This window comes from Magnolia sinica, chromosome 10 (assembly GCF_029962835.1).
Source record: "Magnolia sinica isolate HGM2019 chromosome 10, MsV1, whole genome shotgun sequence".
Classification (NCBI taxonomy): domain Eukaryota; kingdom Viridiplantae; phylum Streptophyta; class Magnoliopsida; order Magnoliales; family Magnoliaceae; genus Magnolia; species Magnolia sinica.
In genome coordinates, this window is record NC_080582.1 from 24,166,895 (window position 1) to 24,193,398 (window position 26,504).

The 26,504-nt window shown below is 38.9% G+C and overlaps 2 protein-coding genes across 9 annotated transcripts in view; one reads left to right on the forward strand and one right to left on the reverse strand.

Moving 5' to 3' along the window:
• The first annotated feature begins 17,940 nt into the window (after positions 1-17,940).
• LOC131217441 (putative B3 domain-containing protein At3g49610) lies at positions 17,941-18,594 on the forward strand. Its single transcript, XM_058212361.1, has one exon. The coding sequence runs from the start codon at positions 17,941-17,943 to the stop codon at positions 18,592-18,594; it is 654 nt and encodes a 217-aa protein (XP_058068344.1).
• Positions 18,595-21,609: 3,015 nt separating this feature from the next.
• Positions 21,610-26,504, reverse strand: part of LOC131258198 (MAR-binding filament-like protein 1) — a 33,607-nt gene continuing 28,712 nt past the window's right edge. For 7 of the 8 annotated variants that reach the window (XM_058259330.1, XM_058259332.1, XM_058259331.1 and 4 more), the window contains 3 exons: positions 25,654-25,701; positions 23,168-23,287; positions 21,610-21,892 (listed from right to left, as the gene is read on the reverse strand). In XM_058259330.1, the coding sequence (XP_058115313.1) occupies positions 21,833-21,892; positions 23,168-23,287; positions 25,654-25,701 (228 nt within the window). In that variant the 3' untranslated portion in view covers positions 21,610-21,832. The remainder of the gene's footprint in view (positions 21,893-23,167; positions 23,288-25,653; positions 25,702-26,504) is intronic. The other variant, XM_058259328.1, reaches the window with a different exon arrangement.

A 26,504-nucleotide genomic window follows, 5' to 3' on the forward strand; every position in this document is an offset into this window, starting at 1 on the left:
CCGCCTCTTACTCAGATCAAACGATTTGAGCGGGAGAAGATGAATTTCATTTTAGAGGTTGGGAATCAGGGGATGCCTGGGGGCAGCCTTTTCCTAGAAATCAACCTTATAATGGGGAACAATACCTAGTAGGCCTTGAACCACCTCCAATGGTCAAACCTCACCATTTGGACCATTACCAAATTGTTAGTGCACTAATTTGTGCACCTTGTTTGACAATCATGTGAGTTCATATGTCATGTAGTCGATTGAGTACTTAGAAGCTGAGACCGAAGACACAAGAGGACGTGAAGCATCAAGGAGCAAATAATATGTATATGAGGTGCCTTAATTACCCTAATCTTGACCCAAAATAACCCTAAAGCCATACATGATCATGGCTTAATACATAAATATTGTTTGATTATCCTTTAACCTTAGGAGCCTAATTAGAATATGATAAGTAAGGCTAGAATATGTGCAAAGCTGCTGTGAAATGGTATGCCCAAAATAGTAGTTTTCTAATGATTCTCAATCCCCTCGACAAGCTGCCGATGGGTATCTTTTGAATCGAAGATCCACTCGATGGAATCGATTAAGAATCCCAGATATGTCCAGTAAGTATTGATCTATTTTGTTTTGGTTTCTTGATGGGATTGACATCCTACTCGATTTTATCGAAATGCCTCTTGATCCAATTGAAGACTGCTTTGATCTCATCAATGGAGTCGTTAACTAGCCATTTTATAGCCATTGCAAATCGATTTATTTTTAAAGGACATTCGGTTCTTAGAAAAAATTATGGGTTTTTAGTACAATAAAAGCTTATGAGATTCTCCACTTATATCACACATTCCTAGCCTCTAATTACATGAGAATTAAGTCATCTTACTTGTGATTCATCCCTTAAAGGAATATTCCAACCTCAATGAAAAAGATGAACATTATTCTAGAGAGACTTAAATCCATAGTAAAATCCTTATCCAAATCCTCTAGGATACCCATTTAGGTAAATCCTCTAGGCGTTACGACATTCTCATGAGTTGTAAGAGATTTACCCAACCTCCCATCACCTTAGTCACCTCAATGGAGTATCGCATTGGGCTGATTGGTCAACTACTAATACCGAGTATTCAGACGCTGATTGGGCTGGAATTATGGATGATAAAAAAAATCGACCAGTGGTGGATAATTCTATATCGGGAATTGCTTAGTGTCTTGGTACAACAAAAAAAATAAAAATTCATCTCTTTATCAATCGCTGAGGCCAAATATATAATTGTAGGTACCTGTTTCGCCCAGATTCTTTGGATGAAGAAAATATTGACGGATTACGGAATCGAGCAAAATACAATGACATTGTTTTGTGATAATACTAATGCCATAAATATTTCCAAGAATCTAGTGCAACATTCAAGAACTAAACACATTTATATCCAGCATCATTTTATCCGAGAACTTTTTAAAGAACATGTCATATCTCTGGACTATGTGCCCATTTAAAAATAACTTGTCGATATATTAACAAAGCCCTTGGACGCTAGTAGATTTGGAGATATTCAAAAGTCCATTGGGGTATGTGCGACATAGGTAATTATCGGCTTGAAGGGAATCAATGTCATATCCGAGGAATTATAGCCTCATTGAAAATTTTTTGTATAAATTTGTTTATTTATTTTATTTTTGGTAGTTATATTTTATTTGCTATCCTTAATAGAGTGTATAGATTTTAGTATTAAAGATCAATATTTGTGTACATCTCATATTTGGAGTTGGAGTATGAAAAAATTGACATTACTTAGCTATCTGTCTGGCTTTGATGGGACACTTGATGCCATCGAAGAAGCTTCGACAACATCGAAGTTCAAATTTCGACACCATCAAAGGAGGTTTGATATAACACCCCATACTTTTCAATACCCAAGTATTGAAAGTTTTCGAGTATTAGCATGGAATTTAACTTAGAATGTACATGTGTATGATACCAATTTAGCATATCCTGACCTTGCATCTATTCTCTAACCTGAATCTGACCGTTAAGAATAATCTTCATCCATAGATCAAGTCATCCGACTGTTGATTTTTAAGACAAGATCATCATATGTCCAAGTTTTCCCACTCATCCAACATAACTAACCATTCAATCAACTATTCACCGCTAGGTAAAGATATTTGACCGTACATCTTAAATTTGGACCACCCGATCATAGTAAACTAACTACATGATCTCTACATCCGCTCATACATGTATCGAATCGAGATGTTGATCTGCTATGAATATGCTTAACCCACTATCAGAACTACAGTATGAAGAACCTACACATGTGAACAAGTCACTTGAATCTAACGATATACATGATCTACCTCTTGACCACTCTAAAAACCCACTTGTGTTCATCTATTTACAAAATCGAGCGTGCATCCACCTATAAGTAGGATTATAGTACCAACCATCAAGTCCTCCCCTTTTAAACATGTCATCTAACCATCCATCATGTTTGGATCCACTAAACAGGCCATTTGAATATTAGGATAAATCAGTTATTACGAAGATCATAGGGTATATGTCCAAACTAGGTTCTAAAGCATAGAGTGTGTCAGTCATTTAAAATAGCATCTTGGTCATCTTTGAGCAATCGGACCCCAAACTTGACCAATGAAAAGAGCACAAAAAATGAGGGATGCTCGCCTAAGTTCAAAACATCTGGATGGTGCATTCCAACGTAACCAACGTTGGAAGATGAATGAGGAAAGAATGACGAATTTGTAAATATGGGCTGCCCTATGCATGGCACCAATGTAAGAAGAATGAAATCCTTCTAACGGAAAGCATTCGCCTCGATCGTGTGGGCCACCTAAAACTCAAATTTGATCCTTATTTTGACTTATAGACCAACACGACACGAGAGAGCCAATGGAGAGAGGATTTCTTGGACGGACATCATAAGCGGACCCCACCTATTGTAAATAACTAACAAAAGAGGTAATCACCCGCACGCGCGTAGTAACAGTGGGTGGTGAAAGCAGTGCAACAAAAGGGTTCATCCCATCTTCATGCGTCTAATGTGGGCCATCCAATCATCGGATCCACCTCAAATTTTAGCCCATGACTTAGCTGGACATGATAGAGTTGGTGGACGGGATGGATCATACCACAACAGATAAACTCCCACCCACTATTAAAACAAGCAGACTCAGACGCTGTTACAACATTCGAAAATAGTTGGCGCACGAAACCCTCCCTGTCCGAAAGCACTAGCTTTACTTTCTAACGGGATCTAAACTATTCAATCCTCATCAAAGAAGAATCCGACCATGACCCAAACTCTAGGAAATTCTGGTGAGTCCCCGCAACACCGGGAATTCTAAAAGATACAATCTCAGTTGTGAAATCGCGTAAGGGATGGGAAGCCGCACATTTTTCATTAGACCCATCAAAGAAACAACATGGACTCTATATCTAAAGACCTCACAGCTTCTTGTAGACCTTCCTAACCACCCGCAACCGTCAGATCAATAAAAGGTGCAATGATGGAAGATTCACCATTATCATCTTCCCTGTTTAAAAGCCAACCATACAATCCTTGTTGCCCATCACCTTCAGGATCCAAAATGACCATTTAGTGGGTTGTTAGGATCGACATGTGATCAAAGCAATCTGACCAAAATCAGACTAACTAATGAGGATAATAAACTGATTCAAAACCATGCACACGTCTCCGTTACAACGAGAAATAGGACTGGAATACCCTTTAAAACTATATAAAGAGAACTTTCCACAATAGTCATCCAACACTAAGAGAATCAGAGAAAGAGACCAAGAATGAGAGAGAGAAAGAAAATGGGAAAGGGAACTGCTTCTACCGAACTGAGTTAACTCGGTTGAGATGGGGTTCTAGTTTGTCCAGATCCTCTATCAGACCCTCCATAAAGAGAAGAAGAAAAAATAAGAGAATGATAGAGTTCGGGTCGTGCAGAGTTGACTTAACGAAAAAAAATTGCTGAGTTCACATGTTCAAATCGATGTAACTCTAGATTCTCTATGACGAGTTGGATTGAGTCGACTCAACGTCGCTAGATTCGAGTTGTCGGACTGACATCTAGGGGCTGAATGAGGTAAGTTGTTCACACGTGTAATAACCTAGTGCAAGCTTTCAAATTAAATCATTAAATTATATTACCCTAGACCTACATCACAAGCTTAACCCTTGCAATTTATCTTAACTATACGAATCATGTGTTATTATGATCTAACCACACAAAGTATGTTGATCATGATTAGATCTCGATCATAAAGTACAAATACACTAAACCTAGCAATTTGAAGGCGATTTATCTTGAGAGGTGAGGATTTTTTCTTTAAAATTTGTGATAATTTGATTTGATTATTCTTACATGCTTCGACTTTTATCATTATGACATCACCTTATTAATGACTGTTGCACAATTTAAATTATCACATTATTACTTGTCACGTAAGTATAATTTTAAAAATCCCACTTCTAGCGATCGGTATAATGTCATGGATGCAATGCGTTTCAGGTAGCGGCCCTCTTGGTCGCACATAATCCTGTGGGTTGGTAAGTAGTGCACAATCGATGTAAGTAAATCGCTTTGCGTGTTACATCACTTCTCGAGATCGGATGTCGTAAATAGTCTCTCTATGAACACATCGTGTTATGTAAATATTCCAATAATATTGTTGTGTTACCTTGAGACGTTCGCATAAATCCATGTTAACATTAGATATGCCGACGAATCCCCGTAGTATGGGATGCGGGGTGAGCTGGATATCTTTAAACTACTTTTCACATTATGATCATGATCGCTGAGTGTGATGGACCGCATATACTTTGCTAGGCATGTGTCTCTTATAGAATGTTTGCGCATACTGATACCGCTTGTATTTGTGGAGTATGAGACATATCAGGACACTTTTATTATTCTTATGAATCACTTGAATCATTGTAAACTTTAAAGGATAACCACCACTATGAGTTGGGCATTGACCCTCTCTAACCATACAAACATTGTAAGTGAAGCACAAACCAAAGATGCGGACATTGATCATTCTATGGAAGATTATTCAGAATAAATGAGAAGGATAACATTATATTTAGATTTATTTTCTGTTGCACACAATGATAATGTAATAAACTCACATTCGAGAGGGCATTAGATAGTTAACTTAAATTTTATGCCTTGATGGAATAAGAAGTACAATCGGTTTTATTCTTGTGATTGGGTACCTTCGTAAATGTAACCGGATGTAATTTACATAAAAAAATAAGGTGCAATTTTGAAGCATCTAATTTTTACATTAATAACATCTGGAGTTCTCGAGCACAAGTATGTATTCTGGTTGCGAAAATTTCGGGGCATTACATTTGATGTCATCGAAGTATCGATGACATCGATAAAAGGGCGCGTGCTCAGAGTATTTTTCACTTTCATTTTTTATTTTCTCTTCTCCTGCGCTGTTCGTTTCTCCCACGCCTCTCCTTTCCTTCATATCATTGATTTGGTAAAGAAATCGCTCGGGTATCCTAGATTTTGCTCATTCTTCGGTGGTAAGACAGTTGTATGTTAGTATTTTGTCATATCTTTTAATTTCCTATCGATTCCATCTATTCGTTATGTATTTTCTATTTAGTGTGTCTTATTTTTTCTTTGAATTCTCACTGTTCTATCATGCCCAAGGACAAGGGTAAGGCTCCAACCATAGGGGAGTCATCTAGACCCACACGGGTCAAGAAACTTGCCCCACGGTGGGCTAAATGGGCGAGGTGACAAACTTCGTCACTCTCGCCGTCTCGAATACCATCACGGAGTGAGAATCTCTCGATTACTCCACCGCGACCCATAAACAAATGTTAGACAAATATAAGGGTCATAAAGTGATTTTAGAGAGAAGTGTGGAGCTATCATGTGTCCAACCCTTTGGCATCGATTCGATGCTAGCAACCATAGGGTGGGAAAATTTTTCTGAAATTTGGGAGAATGACATGGTCCAACCAAGTATATGAATTTTTGTCTCATTGTTGTAATCCCCGAATTGACCCCCTTTCATAGAAGTCAAGGTCAGACAATTAATTGTAAAGATTACACCCAGTCGCATTGCAACCCTCCTTGGAGTCTCTTTGTCCAATGGTGTGCTGCCTAGCCATGACTTAGCTTCTCTTGTCGTTCGGGCCACGATGACCAAATGCCTTTGTAACGGGAGAGATGAGCCATGGGTTTATGGCAACACGCTGCATTCCCCACACATAAGCATTCAATATTGTGTCCTCCACTTTATCATCTCCACTAATGTTTACCCTATGGTCACAAACAGGGTAGATCTCACCTCATTTATGGTAGACATTATTTATAATGTCGTGACTGGTATCTATCTCTGTCTCCAATATGTCATTCTCTATCAGATAGCATTACTGATTAGGGGGAGTCATGTTACACGTCTTTCATTCAGTCACCTTATTTATTTGCTCACACGGGAGTGAGGTTTTCTACCTACCTCCGATACACCTGTACAAACGCCACGGGTCACTTAGCATAATGTTAGGAAGATATAGTTGCCGCCACTACCCCTAGCTCCATCGGTGACTGACGGTCTAGATGTGGCCACTATAGAGGTTGGACAGACCAATGATGGTGCGATCAACAGGGCGAGCTATCGGTTCAACCCACAATGGAATCTGTGGCAACACAACGATACATGCCCCATCGTTGATCAGACATGGAAGGGGGGTGACTCTCCTGGTTGGAGCAGATGGTCTAGTCACTCCAGCGCACTACCCAAGACATCGTTGCCCTCCTATCTTGTCTCTGGGACGATGCCATTCCACCAGGGTCCGGACCAGATAGTTAGTTATTATCAGTTTAGGGCGTGCTTAGTTTCGGTTTGACCATCTCGGTCATGAGTATTTATTTGGATGCACTGAGATGGGATTGCATGTATTTGACAATATAGTTATATTTGTTTACATGAATGGATGTTATGGTTGTTGCGATATTGGTATACTCTTTGGATATTTTATATTGGTCATCTTTGGCTATCTTCGATGGATGATCTTGTGATGGTTATTCATGCCTTCTCCATAATTGGTTTTATGATTATTGTTTCTTCCCTCTGAATGTTATATCATGATTATATTTTCAACTATCAGTGATCATTTATATTTGAACTAACATCCTTTGCCAATCATTAACAAAAATGGGGGAGAAACATACTCCCACCATATGTTTCGTTTATCTTTTTGGAAATAATGGTGTTACAGGAAGTTAAGGGGAGTATCAAAGAAGTCAAGTCAGTCATATCTTGTGTTGAATGTAAATCAGTGTAAAATTTATTTCAAAGATATGTAAATCAAGTTGTATAGGATTTTTTAGGTTTTGTCACTTAATTGGCAAAGGGGGAGATTAAAAGTGCCCTAGTTTATTAATTAGTGTGAATTAACAGTCTTAGACTCGAGTGAACCCCGAGAAAAATAAAGATTGAAGACTTAAAGGGTTGAAGTCATTTGATTCAAGACAAGGTAAGAAAGTCACAAGACCTCATCAAACCCTATACCAAAACCCTCAATCATAGCATATATACCTAGCCAATATCACCTAGGAAAAACTATCTTCAAGTATGCTAAAAAACGTATGAGGGTTGATGTTTGAGTTAAAAATCAAACTCTAAAAATAGACATTTTCGATGTCATCGAACTGCCTTCGATGACATCAAAGGCAGCTCGATGGGATCAAGCTTAAATGTCTAATTGTCCAGCAAGAAATCAAGATTAAACTGGATTTTTACAATGGCATCGAAGAAATCTTCGATGACATTGAACATAACTTCTATGACATTGAAAAAGAGCATCATTTGTCCAGCAAAGCAACTAAGAAAAATCTGAATTTTTATGATGGCATCGAAGCCAGTTTGATGGCATCGAACTTAAACTTCGATAACATTAAACTTAATTTCGATGACATCAAAGATGTGCTCAAACTATCCAGCAAGAAATCATATAAATTCTAGATTTTTACGATGGCATCAAACTAGCTTTCAATGACATTGAAGGAATTTTTGATGACATCGAAGGTAACTTTGATGGCATCGAAATTGGACCCCAAATTGTCCAACAACCTCAGGTCAGAAAATCAGATTTTTATGATGATATCGAGCCAGCCTTCAATGACATCGAACGACTTCTTTAATGACATTGAAGGCCACTTGATGACATCAACAAAAACTGTCCAGCAACAATTTGAATATTATGCTGATTTTAGTGATGACATTGAAGGGTTTGATGACATCGAACCTGACAGTTTTCTGCTCATTTTTTGACCGTTGGAAATCTTTTCTATATATTTGTGTGAGGTTTTTCTTAATAATTTAGTGAGTTATTGAGAGAGCTTCGTGAGAGTTAATACCCATTTTCTCAAGATCTCTTTCTTTATGAAGTTCATCATTCAATCTTTATCTTAAAGGCAATCATTGATACATTCAAAGCTTGGATTGAATAATTAACTCCAACATTTATTAATGCTCTAGCAACCTTTTTAATTGAAAAATTTGTATGCTAGGAAGCATTAAATGCCCAACCACGGGGATCTTACTAATTCTTAAAGACCCATCAATACCTAGTTAGGATTCACCAAACCCTTGACCCATTAACCTCAACATATATAACGTAGCATCATCCTATGGTTGTGGTACAATGGAGATGAAGTCCTTCATCATTCAAGAAGATCTTCATGAAGTGCTTAATGGGGCTCACTCACTTTTAAGTAAGTACGAAGAGTAAGTACAAATAGTCCATTTGTGTCTGAAAACCATTCCTTATATAGATTTGGATTTACGAGTTTGAACTTCCAAACTCGACGAATCCTTGTGTAGGCCTTCGACGGAAAGTACGTTTTGTTGTCCCTATATAGGACTTCTCAAGTTCTTGTGTAGGGCTTAATAAGATCTTGTATAGGCCATCGAGGGATGGAAAACATTGACCTTGTGTACGTAGGTTGTGAAGGTTTATGATGAACCTCATTTAAAAATATTTGAATAGTGTAATCTGACATACTCTAGGAGAGAGAGGGTCAGTCGGGAATGGAGTAGGTACGTAGCCGAACCACTATATATTGTGTGCATTGTGGTGAATGATTTAATTTCTTATTTGTGATGTTTGGCTAAACACTATACTATATTTATTTTCTGTAGCAAACATGTTTGTCAAAATTCATGAATGATGTGTTTCACTGATTAGACTTTATTTATGCACTTCTTCTCACTTAGAATTCTTTACTTGTGGATTTAGAAGTATAGTTTAAATAAAATTTGAAAAGTCCTATTCACCCCCTCTAAGAGATTAGACATATCTTCAAGCTTCACTTGTAGTGGTAAAGCCGCAATTTGACATAGAGGTTTAGAATTAAGGATTTGATCATGAAATCACCTAAACTTCAATTACACCAAAAACTCATCCCGATGTCATTGAACTGAATGCCCTATATATAAAGTTCAAGCTCCAACGATAATAAAATGGGCAAAAAATGGCTATGTCGATGGAATCGAGTAAGCCTTCTATGTCATCGAGAAAATCAAGTTTCTAGTTAAAATGTTGTTGGATCGTTTACACACTTCTATCCGATGCCGTCGAGTGGTCTTTGATAGCATCAAAGGGACCATTCAATGGGTCCTCGATGCCATTGAGAAACTTCAATAAAAAATCACTATCTGCTAGATAGATTTGAGTTACCAACTCGATACCATCAAAGGGATCTTCGATGCCATCGAAGACCGTTGAGGACTACTCGAAGAAATTAAGCACCACTCGAAAAACTGTTATTTTGGGCATATAATTGCACAACAACTTTACACTTTTTTTGCCCTTATCAAATTCAAATTAAACTTTTAAGGCTAAGGGATGATCAACAATGTTTATTTATAGGGTTATGATCATTTAGAGGTTCAAGGGTTAAGGTCACCATGACACATCGTTTACCTATTCTTTGCTCGTTGATGCTCATGTCCTCTTGTGTTTTTGATCTTTAGCTTTCAAGGGCTCAACCAAGTACATGACACATGGATTCATGTAATTGACAAATAAGATGCACAAATCAGTGCACTAACAGTTAGAAGGTCGACTAGACTGGCATACTATTTGATTATTTTGTTAGCTTTGACACGTAAAAGTGACTGACAAACCCACATTAGGAGGAAAGCACAGTACTCCTGATGGCTAACCTCTCCCTTAGTTTTACAGTCCCATTCCATGAATATGGTATACGATGAACGCATACCGCCAACATCGAATGAAGGTTTGTCAGGGACATATCGTGGATAGAATTGGTAGCATGATGGGAGAAGAGATGTTAAAGCAAGACATCCATGATGGTCAGACTCATAGGGCCACATCGGAAGTGAAAAGAGTTGGTCGAACTACTCTAAAAGCAAGATATCGCAAGATTAAGAGTAGGATTGAGCTTAATTTTGTAGGTCAACAAATGAATGCATTTGGCTATGCTAATCTCAATCCATTGAATGAGAAAATTTTCTTAGACGCGTTGGTACCATGTACCCACTCCTCAACATGTTTTGACCATAATTGATGAATTTTATCCACTTCCCAGTATTTCCAATTAAAGGACTCATAAGAAATTAAAAATCATTCTTTCTTATTGAATGGAAAGAATCGACAATATCAGAAAGATTGGGAGAAGAGTTAGGATTAAAAGAGGACTGAGGTATAAGGTAGAATCAGAATCAAATTAGAATATTACATCCGTGAAAGCAAGAGGGAGAAGTAATGAAAGAAGAAGTTAGTGATGTTCAAATTTTAGAAAGCTTTGATTTCTTTGGAGCCATGACAACAGGTAGTGAAGAGGAAAATTAGGGTTTAAAGAGAAAGAAGGACAAAGTAGAGATGAATAAGGAATACGAGATAGCGAATATAATGCCACCACATGCGTTGCATTAATTGCTCCATGATTATTATAATGAATTCCAAGGCAACATTTATTTTAGAGATACGGAAACGTATTCTCTATGTGACATGTAATATTTCATGATAGAAAGAATAAAAGGGATAACAATGTTGTTTGTTATCTAAGAAGTAGAGAGATTAATGCATGACCAGTCCATTAATGCAAGACCACATTTCTAGCCATTCTTTGTTGAATAGTCAGAAATGTGAAGGGACAATGTTTGTACTAAAATTCTTACGATCTCGATAAATGGTGTAAATTAAATCACATGGCACAAAAGATATTTAAGAAGTATGCGTTAGGGATTTGGCGATTGGCACATCTTTTTAAGGGCGTTTCGGCATTTTAGTTTTCTTCGAATAAAGAAGAGCAATTGTTCCAACCATGTTAGCTTTAAAACACTTTCTAAGCTTACAATGAGGATAAGATCTTGATCGATGAAATGTAATTGCTATTTTCCCAGTCGGTTGCATGCGAAGGTGCCACATGGATGGGCAATTGTTCTTCTATCTCTTTGAGAAAGCTATAAATAGCGAAAGCAGAACTAGAGCAAAGGACCCCTCTTTGAATTTAAAACCTAATTATAGATCTAATGCAATGTTGTATATCTAGGTTTAGTTCTCCCTGCTTAGTCGCAACAGACTCTTGGTGTAGATCTAGTCTCAGTTTATCCCTACACATACGTCGGACTAACTCATGGTCATAATAAATAGCTGTAATTCCTTTCCATTTGTACATGCGTGATAGATCTGAAGGAAGACCTTAGCTTAGGAACATGTCTGCCTATGCTCATATGATGGGCCGACCTTACTTGTAATCTATAGCATTACCTTTGTCTTGCTCATCGGCACACTGCTCTTGGAAGCACCTTGCTACTCTTAGTTAGATTGGTGATTCCATTGTAGTGGTAATCATATGCATTTTTCAGCATCCATTTCTATCTAATTTTTCTGTTTCAACCATACAATTGTAGCACCTTTGAAAGTTCTTAAATTTTCAAGGCAAAAAAGATTCCATTAGAGGAAGAGCCCCAACCTTTGGTAATCGCTTGAGTAACGAGCATGCGACAGTTGATCACTGAATAAATAAATAGTCGAGCCAACAACCGAACCTCGCTCTATCTCGACTCCAGGGGTTGGTGGTCATGGTTTAAATCGGACCCAACTGGTTCTAGCACGCCCGCAATCCACACACCATTCCTTGTGGCCAAATTCGAGACTAACACATTCATTTTTTCTTTTATTTCTTGTTTCTATCCGGTAAACAATTGGGTGATGATGGATCGCCTATGTTTAGTCCCTCACCATCTTGAGTTGGACACACATCATTTATCATTCATTCATTTTAATTTTCTTTTTGTCTCATCTCTCTTAAGTAAACAAGTATTGGCAAATTGCATGTGTTCGATCTCTCAATCCTAATTTTGAGTCGGACATCAATCATTTCATTTCCTGGTATATACATAAATGTCTGATTAATCAATCCCTTGAAATAATAAATTTTATAAAGTATAGACCATACTCACCTGTGGGCAAAGAGTACCTAATGCTTTCCTTCTTGGTCACTGAGGTCTCTTACTCAGAATCCAAGGTCATAGATAATGTGTCATTACAAAATAGATCTTTGAATCCTTTGATGTCTAAAAAATTTGCAGAGTTTAGCTAACTATGAAATTCTGAGTTATTAGCCAGTTGCAAGTCAAATGAAATATCCTAAGTGCAACCACATAACCCTAACGTTCAACGTTCACGGAATGATGACTCCTTTGGAAATTTACTAGCTTCACTGAATGCAACCCAATTCAAAATGTGGAATTCAATGAATTTTAGGAGATTCTAACTCTAGCTTCCTAAATATCTTCAATCATACTTCCAATACCCAAAAAACAGTAAAGAGAGGAAAAAAAGAAAAAGAAAAGAAAAAAAAGATTGAAAAGAATGAGTGAAAAGAGAAAGAAGAGAGAAGAAGAAAGTTGAGACAGAATCTTTGTGCCTGCTAGCACTTCCTGAGCCAGACAACTTCTTAAAGTTGCTATTACTTCACACTGCAGTCCCATCTACACTAGATCTCAAGCAACCATGTCAACTCTCAAAGAAGAGCCCATGAGTCTGCCAACACCCAAATCATCAGAGTTCTTGCCGAAAAATTCAGTAAACCCTACACCCACCCTATCCATGTATGAAAGATGTAGGAAAACAGAGACCTAGCGAAAAACAGAGCTGGTGGCTAGTATTGTTTGAGAAGAATCACTTGGAATCCACCTCCGGGTTTTAGTTCATTATAAACTTCTTGGACCAATGCTAGGTGTATAGCTCTAACGCTATATGCATAAATATCTATGGGACATGTACAAGTAGAGTGATACCATGGCAGAATAACTATGAGATCGTATAGGAGGAATAAAACTTAAAAGCATTTGGATGGACCATAAAACAAAAATTTAATGAAAATCTGGAGGGATGCCTTAGTTTATTGAGAGCCATTGGTATGTACTTGTGACATCTAGTCCATTGATTAGCTTCATGAGCATATGGAGGGATGCAAGCCCAAAAAGTATGCAAATCCAAAGTTCATGTGGGCCACACCAAAGAAAAAACGATTGAGCAAGTACTACTGAAACTTTGTGGGATACTTTTGGGTATATCTCCTTACGTAGGGGTTGAATGGAATGTAGAGATGATGATATGGCCCCATGAAGGTGTCAACATTGGGCATTCCAGCCCACCTGAGTTTATGTTGTAGCTCGTTTTTGGGGGTCATGGCTTATCATGACTAACCAATAGATGGAGTGGACGTGGGCATTCCATCCCACGCTCTGTTCTAGTTCCTTTTTGGAGTCGCGATCTACAATGAGTGGGTGAAACCAATAGATGGAATGGATGTGATAAATACATCACGGTGGTCCCATTAAAGTATCAACGGTGGGTGTTTCCTTCATCCATAGTTTCCATGAGGGTGTTAGGGGCGTTGTAGAAAACCTTAGGATCTAGCCTCCCAAATTAATAGAATTATATGATAATAAAGCAATGAAATAAATCAAAGCACAAACCACACGACACAAGGAATTTTTACATGGAAAACCCTTAAAGAGGAAAAAACCAAGGGACCAGTCCAGAATAACAATCCACTATGAAGTAGAACGTTACAATCGATTACAAACACACACCGCTTGGATCAAACCTTCTTCACTAACGCAGGAGTGGATAAACAATAAGAGAACAAAAGCAAAACACAGAGATCTCACCGATCACGAGGACGTAGAAGCGCTGAGACGTGGACTGCGAAGTAGATCACCTCTACGAGCAAAATCTCCCTTCCACAAGCTTCCTCTCTCTCTCTCTCTCTCTCACTCACTCACATACACACACCTTTGATAGCCCTAAACCCTTTTAGAATACATTTAGGGAACCTTAGAATACCCTTGAATACACTCCGATTCCCCATACATCCCTTTAAATAAATTTAGAAAGAAGTAGAATAGGAATAAGAAATAAAAATTACAGAATCTGCGTTTCCGTAAACGAATCTGCATAGACCGTCGATGTCATTGACGACCTTCAATGACAACCTTCGATATTATTTAAGGTCCTTCGATGATATTGAAAACGGACCAAAATTGTCCAGCGACCAAGGGTGAAAAATCCCGAAAATATTCGATGAGATCGAAGCTGGTTCGATTTCATCAAACCCAGCAATGAGGAGAAAATCTCCATCAGAGGGTAGCCCACTTGAGTTTTGGTTATCTTTTGTCTCCCAGCCTACCGCAACTGGGAGAAACTGATGGATGGAGTGGATATAATAAAGGCATCTTGGTGGCCCCATCAAGCATTAACTGTGGGCGTTTTCATACCCCACTATTTGATATGTACGGTTCAAATGAGTGTTTTCACCTTATGGACGGAATTGATTACATATACCACATGGAAGATCCTACAGGTTTGCCTGTTTTACACCCCGTGTAAAACAAGTATTGTATGCAATTCGATTCCCAGTTTTTCAGCCTCTTGTTTCGGATGAGGATTGCCAAATTCACGCGCACCTTTACAGAGCACCACACGTGCTCATTCGAGACATTTGAGCTGTATGTCGGGATTGCCAAACAATCTCATCTGATCAGTGGCTTTCCATAATAACCGTAGAGAACAAAAACTTGTTAACGATTGAGATCTAATAGGCTACTATGACAAGGCTCACCTTGTTGACGGTGAGGATGTAATGCAATACATGTAACATTTTGCCCCACAGAGGTCCGGCCTCATACACGTTTGGCACAACAGCTATGGCAAAGGATGCCTAATTGAAGCCATATGCCTGACACGTGTCACGCTATTAAGATGGAAGTTGAGATTAAGCATTTAAAAAATTACTTCGGCGGAAAGGGCCCGAAACTTCCAAATCTAACACTCTCCTGGCAGGGGATGGAAAACTCTCTCCGTAGGGACTACGAGATCACCCAAACTGTCTATGCGGAATGTGACCTGTGGGCCACAAAATAACATGTGTTTAATCCATGCCGTCCATACACTTTTCTATATAATTTTAGACTATAAACCAAAAATGAGATCGATCCAAGTCCCAGGTGGATCACACCGCAGGAAATAGTGGTGATTGAACGCCTACCATTAAAAACTTCTTGCAAGGGCCACAAAAAGTTTTGGATCAAACTGATATTTGTATCTTCCATTCATCCAGGTTCGTGTGACTTAATAAACAGGTTGGATGACAAATAAACATCACGGTGGGCCGTAGGAAGACTTTAATGGTGGGTGTTCAATCACCACTGTTTTCCTGTGATGTGGTCCATCTGAGACTTAGATATGCCTCATTTTTGTGATCTCCCCCTTAAATAATGATCCAAAAATGGTGGACGGCATGGATAAAACATATACATCATTGTGGGGCCCACAATGTACTGTTCAGTAGGGACGTAGCCACCGTCAAGGTCAGCATGTAACGGCTAGTTTCCAAGAATCGCTGTAGAATGACTAGGCGTATGCATAATTGACCTAGCACCACATGAGGATGAACGTGCGTGATATCCATACCGTCCATCATATGATCGGCTCCATTTTTACATGAGAAGCCGAAAATGTTTATGATCCTATCTTCATTTAGACGAGCCATCCAATCTATTCACATGATGACTTTTTTCATCAAGAAATACTTTGCAAACATCACAATAATCTGAAGCTGAGGTGGACAACGATATTACGTGAATTTAGAGGTAGTAGGCACATTTCACATTGTTTTCCTACGGTGAGGCCCACATGGGTTTTGGATCAGCATGACGTTGAGGATCAAGGTCAACCATGAGGTGGCTCACTTGATGGACGGTTTGGATCCAATCATCAATCATCATAGGTCGTACACCTCCATAAGCGAATGATCAATCCCCACGTAGGACTATTCAAGCCTTTCCTTTCAATCGCCTGACACGTGTCGTGCTTTGAACTACGAAGTTACGGACGCGGATTTCCTGCGAAAGCCTTTTGCAGGGAGTTCTTCCGCAAGGATGCTAGGCCCGCAAGAATGCTAGGCGGGTCCCTCCGAGATGTTTGTGAGAAATCCATACCGTCCGTCCGTTTTTCGAGCTCATTTTAGGACGTAGGTCCAAAAGTGAGTTGGATACAACACTCAAATGGGACACGGGAGAGGAAACAGTGGCAATTCAGTGAGAACCGTTGAAGCATTCTTATGGCTATAAAAGTTTTGTATCAGGCTATCGTTTTAGTATTTTCACATCCCATTGGGAATGACCTTATAAAGGGTTTGGATAGCATATAAACATCAAGGTGGAGCTCAGGAAGATTTCAACGGTGGGAATTACTTTCCCAAAATTTCCCTTCCGTGTGACCTATATCCACCTCAATTTTAGAAACACATTCTAAAATGATCTCTCAAAACGGACGGACGGGGTCATATCGGTGGGCCCACCCAGCATCCTTGCGCAGGAACGCGGATTTCCCGCAAAAGACTTTCGCAGGAAGTTCCTGCACTAGGAACCCAGGCGGGGCCCACTGTGATGTTTGTGAAAAATCCTACCCGTCCATCTGTTTTTTGAGTTCAATTCAGTATATGAAGCAAAAAATGAACCGTTTCCAGAGCTCAAGTGGGCCGAAAACATGATAATTGAACGTCCACAGTTGAAATATTCGTGGGCCACAGAAGTTTTGAATCTTGCTAATATTTGTGATTTCACTTCATCCCAGTAAGAATGAAGTTATTAACGGTATGGATGGCTTGTAAACATGACCGTCGAACCTAGGTAGATTTTAAGGGTAAGAATTTCCCTAACTACATTTTCCTTTAGTACGGCCTACTTGAGCTTTGGATACGATTCGTTTTTGGCATCATGTACTGAAATCAACTCAAAAAACGGATGGAAGGGGAGGATTTCTCACAAACATCACACTGGGCCCCACCTGGGTTCCCAGCGCAGGAACTTCCTGCGAAAGCCTTTCGCAGGAAATCCGCGACCCGAAGTTACGGACGCCGATTGCGAACTGACACGGCGTGTAGCTGCATTACTGCCGAACGGTCCTCTGGAGGCCCCACCGTGATGTATATGTTTTATCCATCCCATCCATCCATTGTTTTAGCTAATTTTAGGACTAGAGCCCAAAAATGAGGCTGATTCAAATCTCAGGTGCACCACACCATAAAAAAAAAAAAGGTAACCATTGAACTCCCACAAGCCGCTACTCTCAACACGTCATCAACAATATGCAATTAGAAACTAAGATTTCTTTCTAAAAATCAATCAACATACAAAAGGAAACTACTCTCATTTCTCTATAAAACCATTTCTCCATTCCTTTCATTCATCCCACTTTCCAACGTCTCTCTATTTTTCTCAGGCGTCTCTCCCAAACTTCTCTCTCTCTCTCTCTCTCTCTCTCTCTCTCTCTCAGACATCTCTCTTCCTCTCAAATCTCTCTCTCAAGCGTGCCTCTCTCTTGCATTAAGTTCGTTGCAACGAAAATTTAAAGAAGAATGGATGCCGACTTCAGCAATTTGTTGATGTTTGCAGAAGTAGCAGCTTCTGCTTCGCCTCTTCTCTCCAACTCCATCACCACCCCACCAAACAACAATAACCACAACAAGAAAAGGAAGCCGAATGACTCCAACAACAACAACAATAACAAGAAGATGAAGAAGCCTGTTGACTACAACATGCCTTGCAAGAAGCTCACCGTTAAAAACCCTTCTCCTCGCGGCTGGATTGAGGCCTACCTTCGCTTAAAAGCTACAAGTCTCATATGGGCCATGGATAAAATGCTGACATCCAGTGACACCGATCCTCATCAAAATCGTCTCCTCTTCCCTACATCTCTCATCGGCCACACCCTCCTTCCTGCACTAACACCCTATGAAAGATACAATCTCGAAAGAGGTGTTGGGATTGAATGCATTACTCTCGATCACAAGGGTCAGGATTGGATCACACGCTTCAGCTACTGGAAATCATCAGGGGGATATACCTTGAACGGCAAGTGGAGTTGTTTCGTCAAAGGAAATGGATTGCGTGCCGGTTTCCATACCGTCCAAGTTAGGACTTTCCGTCATGGGCCTCAAAATCTAAACCTGGGTTTTATCGTTTTATTTGAAGAAAATCAAGAAGGACAAGAAAAGCCGAAGGAAGATTAATCTCACATGGCAGCAACAATACCATTTCTGAAAATTTTTCATTTTTTTATTTTTAAAATTTAAAGAAGGATACCACATTCATCTCATGCCTGGGATTATTCATCAATTGTAAATAGCATTATCCTTGTTTATTTAGTTGAATGTGAATTTCTTTTTCATCGATTTTTATCCATGCAAATATTTCATAAGATCTACCTCTATGGGATGCCAAAATACAACCCATTAATTATCAAGGTGACCACTCACGTCCGAAGCAGATAGCCAAATTAAGAAAGAGTTAATTCAATGGAAGAGCTGTATGTTGTCTTTCAACTATAAAAACTGTCTCATTAGAATCATGATCCAGATTCAAATCCATTTCCGGCTCAGATTTCTAACCAAGAAATTAAGAAGGCGGAGAAAGTATGCCAAGAACATCTTAAAGTTCAAAATGTAATCTTCGAAACTGATTTATACTCCAACTGAAGTACGGTTAATGCTACTATAGCAAGTTATATATGGGAATTGTACGAATTCAATTCTATGGAATTGCGAACTTTTCAACCAAGCTCACTGTCCATGTCGCGTAATTACATATGTAAATGCAAAAACAAACACCCCCTAAGAGTTTAGTACGTAGTCTTTTGCCACTTTGACTTCTACTAGACCTAATATTATGTACGGTGTGGGACTTACTATTAGATTCAAGGAAATGTCGAACAAGTTAAACTTGCACTCGGCCGTGAGAATTTTGAGGCATGTGACATTGAGAAGAAGAGTGGTTCCAAGTTAGCGTTTCCTCGTAGCTCGGGTGTGTTTTCATAGTCGTTAAAAAAAAGAAAAGAAAAAAAAAAGTGGTTGCATTCTCAACTGTAGAAGCAAAGAGGGATACTTAAGGCCCGTTTGGATACTACCAAATAAGTAGCTTTTTTAAGTTATGTAAGTTGATAAGTTACTTAAAAATAAAAATAAAAATTAATTTAATTATTAAACTTAAATAAGTAGTGTTTTTATTTTTATTTTTTTAAATATTATTTTTCAACTTTCAAAAATAACTTATTTTCTTCATTTTCATTAGCCACGCAACAACTTAGGAAATTATTTAGGGGAATATGCTTTATGTGGCCATGAACTCCGTATAAGTTCATGAGATTAGAAAATCATCCAATAAATGGATACATGATCTAGTGGGCCCCACATGATGATGACCCATATCAAGGTGGCCTCACATGATGGACAATCACATCAAAGGCATCCCTAATGATGAATGACCCACATCCATGGCAAGCCTTGCATGATGGGCAACCCACATTGAAGGTGGGACCCACATGATGAGCAACCCATGTCAAAGGTGGGCTCCACATGATGGCAATTAATAATGGTAGGCCCCACACGATGGATGATCCACATCAAGGTGAGCCCCACATGATGAACAATCCACATCAAAGGTTGGCCTAATGATGAGTGGCCCATATCCAAGGCGGGTCCCACATGACGGACGGCCCACATTGGAGGTAGGCCCACATGATGGACAGTCCACATCAAAGGTGGGCTCCACATGATGGGCCGTTGATATTGCAGATGGGCCCCACATGATGGATAATAACATTGATGGTGGGCCCACATGATGGATGACTAACATCAAAGGTGGGCCCTATTTAACGAACTATGCATATTAAAGGTTTGCCCCTAATAATGAATGGCTCACATCAAGGTGGGCCCTGCAAGATGGATGGCCCACATCAAAGGTGGGGCCCACACAATGAATGATCTACGTTAAAGGTTGGCCCCACGTGATGGACAGTGGATGTGAGGGGGACCAAACAGACTTTCGAGTAATTACTTATAATGTTGGAGACCAAATATGCTTTTCTACTTTTGGGTGACAAGCTTGTTGTTTATCAAATATACTTATCTGCTGATTAAGTAGAACCAAGATAAGTTACTTAATGAATAATCTACATCAAAGGTTGGCCCCACATGATAGGGGTACCAAATAGACTTTCGGAATAATTACTTATAATATTGGAGATCAAATATGCTTTTCTACTTTTTGTGTGATAAGTATATTGTTTACCAAATGTACTTATCTGGTGATTAAGTAGAAACCAAAATAAGCTACTTATAGCATAAGTAGCTTATCTAAAGTAACTTAATATCCAAACGCCCCCTTAGTGAACTGAATCACAAGTAGGAGTATCCTATGGAAATCATGTATGACAACAAGTTGGCAATTACATTGACAAAGAATCTAGTCTTTCATGGTAGAAGCAAACAAGTTGACATCAAGCATCACTGTATACGAAATCTCGTGAAAGCGAAAGAGATAGAACTCAAATTTTGCAGATCCAAAGATCAGATGGTAGATATTTTTAAGAAGGCATTAAAGGCTGAAAATTTCCTCTGGTTAAAGACTATCATAGGAACAAGAGAGTCAAGTTTAAGGGAGGCTATTAGAAGTCAAGTAAACTTGATTTCCAAGTCTTGGTACAACTGAATTGTGTATATATATATATATATATATATATATATATATATATATATAAACCCAAGGCTTACACACGCAAAACATGAGCATGCGCGATAAAGATGACAACATGCATTTGCACAAAATTCATGCATGTACGCATGCCATGTACATCCTTCATTATGCACAAACTTGTTTGGATTGGTGGAAACCAAAAGCTAGACGAGAACTGGAAAGCGTCACATTTGAGGAAAACTATGGAAAAGGACATCTGTGTAAAAGAATCCTTATATAACATGTTTGGTTTAGCATACATGATTTCAAAGGGAATGTGGTATGATCAAGGGTCAGAAGGTAAGACCTGACTATCAAAAAGGATGGAAATCTCCATTACTTGGTTTTAGAGATGAACAGAAAATTACCTTTTCTGAGGAAATATAAGGAAATGAAAACCAATTTCCTTACCCCTCTTGGCTTTTACAAACAAGAGGAAATGTCACATCAGAGGAAATGAGTTTCTTTCTGCTTTTGAAAATTCCACAAATCCAAACACATTAGAACACCATGGCTTTGAAAAACAAAATATGCATGGCAAAAGAGATGAGAACCTGTTGAATGGCATCAACTGTAATATTCTATTTTTGGGGTTAATAGATATTTGCATGATTGCATCATACGCAGCTGTGCTGTACATGCCTTATTTTGTAAACTAAGCCATCCTTAGTGTTGAAATTTTCACTTCCATGAAACACAAGAGGGAAAAACAGCCTTTTCAGTTGGCGAACTAACATATCAACTCATCTCGACCGTGTACTCCTGTCCACAACGACATTTAACTGCTTGGGAAATGCCCTGCCAAAAGACCAAATGACAAAAATCTCTGCTCATGGAAACTTAAAATGGAGTGCAGACAAGATCTTGTAGTTGAAAACTTGAAAAAGCCAAGGAAAGGCTTGAAATTGAGACCTTCTCATCCACGCCTCTCAACCAATGAAGAAAACATACAACTGTTTTACAATGTTTATTTTTCTGTATGTAAATCTAATAGATGTACAGTCGAGTCAGTTCAGGTTGGGCTGGGTCCAATCTGAGCCTGTCCCAAAACCCAATAAACTCAGGTCGAGCCTGGCTTTTAAGCAGGTTGGGTTGGTTGGATGGCAGGTCAGCCCTACTCATTGCCACTCCTACTTTCATCAAGCTCAATCATCATGGAAAGAACATGGAACTCTATTCTTTTATGCTATGTAACAGCTACTCTCGAGAAGTTTATAGAATCCTCTCTTATTTAAGTTATTGGTTCTTTCTAAACTCAAATGTGTTAATGGAAATTCAATTGAAACTTTTCCTTGGAGTTAGATCATCATACTCATGGTTCTTTAAATCTGAAGAACTAATTTTGGCTTTGCAGATTTCATTAATATTTTAGAAGTTCCATGCTTGGTTCTTGAATTTGGAAAAGGCCGGGATCATGGGCAGCTATTTCTATTTTCTCTGCTACATCATCACGATCCGAACCATGATTAGGAAATGATCGGAGAAGCAGACACCTTCTTTTTTTTTTTGGGGGGGGGGGGGGAATGGGGGGGCGTAGATCAAAACCTGGTTGATCCACCTTTGGTTGGTTCTAGTAAAATGCAGGGTTAATGTGATAGTTAACATGAAAAGGTATGTTTTCTAGAAAGGAGCAAATATAATAACTATAGAGGAACTATATGGCTTGCTGAGGAACAGGTTTCTAGACATGTGTGAAGTCCTTGGCCAGGTTACCCAGGCTGTTTATATAATGGTCCCGACATGGATGGGATTGCCCAAACTCTCAAGTTGGAAGATCCAAATACTTCAACCTTTGGCTATTATCTGTTGAATGTGACCATTGCTGTATTTTTAATTCAACCATCATCTTGTGAGCCATTGCATTTTGTCATATGATCTTCCAATCTGAACAGTTTTGCAGCATACCGCATCCACGGTGGGGCTCACTGGATGAATAATCTGGATCACCAAATCATGAACCGCAAATGTACTGAACCCTGCAGGTCAGCAGATGATGCATTTGCTGGGGCTCAAGACTTCATAGTTCCTCTTACCTGTAAAGCATGTTTATGTGAGAAAATGAGGTTCATTTACCTTAATTTGTTCAATTCGTTCCTGTAGAGACTGCAAATACTCCACTTCTCCAGCTTTGTCAGACAAGAGAGCTTTGTGTTCCTCTTCCAAAGCCTCTATGTCCATTGCCTTTAACTCTGGCTATTAAAACCATGAAAAATAAAAATTAAAAACAGACAAATAGGTAAATAAATAGAAGGGATAATAACTAAATACTCCCTCAGTTATACTTCTTAGAACAACCGACCAATCCTTCTATTGTCATTCAAACCTAGTCCCCACTTTTAATAAGTAACCTTGTCTACCCCCTTCTTTAAAGGAAATAGCATGACAACATTAAGTTTTCAACTTCCAATGAAGATGAGTGGGAGTACCATGCATTGGCCATTCCATCAGGCTATTCATTGTCTATGTGCTCTGTGAGGCCATTGTGATGTTAGTGCAACATCCACTCCATCCATCATTTGAGAAAAAAAAAATCATGTCAGGAATTAAGCCCAGAATTCAGGTTAATCCAAAACTCAAGTGAGCCACACCACAGGGAACATCAGGGATGGAGATGCTCACCAATGAAAACTTACTGGGTCCCACCAAAGTTTGGATAATGCTGGTATTTGGCTTTTCATTTCATACAGGTCGTACTCCTTTATTAACGGGTTGGACGGCATATAGACATCACAATGGGCCAATAAAGCTTTCAATGGTGAGTGTTCTCATTCCACTGCTCACTGTGGTTGGGTCCACTGGATTCATTTATCGACCTAGTTTTGTGATCATGTCCTAAAATGAGCTGGTGCAACTGATGGATGGAATGGATATCACACATACATCATGGTGGGCACCAAACTTTTGGCTGTAGAAGGCAAATTGTTCGAGCCAATCCCATCCCCATAGCATTACTCTTTGAGCTCTGCTCAAATACATTACGACGTACTGCAATACGGTGATACGTTGGGACTTTATCCTTTGAATATGGGTCATCCTCCAATGATCCAAACCATTTATATGATGTCTCGCTTTGCGTTGGAAAGACAACAAACTAAAGCTCTCAATTACATTGTTTCATCTCTTTGGTAATTAAACCCTTTATTATTGAACATGAACAGTCACCATACCTCTTTTGTATAATCAATGAGTTGAAATGTTCAGCCTGAGTCTTTTTGGGCATTCCCCATCCAAGGGTAGCCATATCAAATTAATGGTTTGTGTCACTGAAAAAAGATCCAAATCCAATGACTATAGTCCCAACATATCTTATTGTAATATGATGTATTCAAGCAAACCTCTTAGTCTTTTGAGAATCGAAAACACGTGGGTGACCAAGTGTAGGCATGCTCGTGCATGACTATTTGTCGACATTGATGGACAAGTTCATGCAGATGAGATCCACCCTGTCCATAAGTTGCGCCACCCACATTAGGTTTTCATCCTGAACATCACACTAATCCAAAATTCAGGTAGGCTTTGCCATAGGAAACTGTGTAAAATCTTCTTAAAACCTCAACATTCACATGGTGTGGTCCATCGGAGTTTTAGAATAGCATATTTTTGGATTATACCTTCATCTTGGTTGGAAGAGTCGTATGAATGGATTGGATGGCATATATAAACCACAGCAGTCCCCATACACAACTAACAGTGGGCGCCTTACCCCAACTCTTTCTTATGGTGTGGCCTACCTGAGTTTTGGACTGACCCAATTTTTGGATTGCAAGGAGAACATGAGGCACTGAACCTGATAGATTGATGTCATGCAAGTTCTTCCCCACACGGTGCTCAGTTAGCTCTAGGCACACCCCATGTGACTATGCCAAGTGCTTCAGGTTCGTTGTGAAATTCAAAAGGAATCAGACTTCAAGAAAGAGTACTGAAATCCAAAAGAATTTATAATAATAATAAAAAAAAAAACGCTGAGCGCAGTAAGGAAACTTATTAAACTTGGGGTGTGGATTGGAATGAAAACAGAAAGATGGGGTAGCTCGTCTCCAAAATATATGTCCAGGGGAGTTCGGTCCTCGTACCTAAATAAAAATGGGAAAGGCTGGAGTCTCAAGCACTTTTTCTTGCAGTTAGCAGCGATCTATTCCCATACACATGGCACTAATGCATGAATTCAATATCTTTTCATCTGGAAGCTCTATCATGACGATTGTAAAATTCTTCGGTTATGGTAAGAACTAAGAAATATGTTGTTCAAAAGATAAGGTAGACCAATATTCCATTATATGTCCTTTTCTTTCCACAAAAGCCCCCTAGTGGAAGGTTAGGATTGTCTGACCAATGTCTCCTCAGCCAGAGGTATATTTGTCGTGTGACCTTCAGAAGGAATAGTTTGCATCTCACAGGTGTGGCATGTATACCAGAGTAGACTTGCTGACAGTTTTGTATTTTTTTTAAAAAATAAATAAATAAAAGGAAGTGCCCAAGACCATCTGATTTAATCTTAAAAATGTATAACACTTCCATGATATATTGATTCTATCAGAATTTATAAGATTTGAACTGACCGGAAACTCATTGAGTCTACGCTTCAGTTGCTCAGTAATATGCTTCGTCTGGTTAAAAATTAGAAAGTTTGATGTGAGTTTTTCATGAAAATTCCATAAAATTGGCAGAAAGACACAAATGGTGCTTCTCTTCAACAGCTGAGATTTTGCACAAATTTATAAGCAAAGGAACCATTAATCCAACAAGACAATGTACAGAAGCAAGTCTCAAATACTTAAAGATTTAAGTATAAGTATAGATCTCAGGAGCTAAATACCAGATTATGCTGTGAAAATGTGTAATAGCTTCATCCCTTTTCGGGTCCTCTAGCATAACATTTTCTTTCATTATTAATATAGTTATCAGCATTGCACACCACCAAGCAGAGAAATAATAATTATTATCCAATATTTGAAATAACTAGGCTAGCTGTTGATTTCAGCCAAACAATTCAGTGACATAATTGTTAAAGTATAGGATACGTATGTACAGCTGTACATACTATAGATAGCTATACAGATGGATTCATGTATATTAGTTAATATTTCCAACAGATCTCTACAGAGTTCCCACCTCTTCCATATATTCCTGGCATTATCAATGAAATAGGTACAATACATTGCCCAAAATGTACTCCCTAAAACCTTAACATGGTACCAAAGTTGTTAACTGGTCCTCTTTTTGTCATCTCCAACACCCACCATCTCTAGCACCGCCGCACCACTGTTGTTGCTGGAAGACCCCGGCGACCGCCAAACTTGCCATTGCCTCTCGCTGCTGCAACTGCCTCCTTTCCGTCTCTTCATCAAATTTGGCATATGATGTTGCTGGTCAATTACCACCACCTACAAGAGAACTCTGCCCATCACTG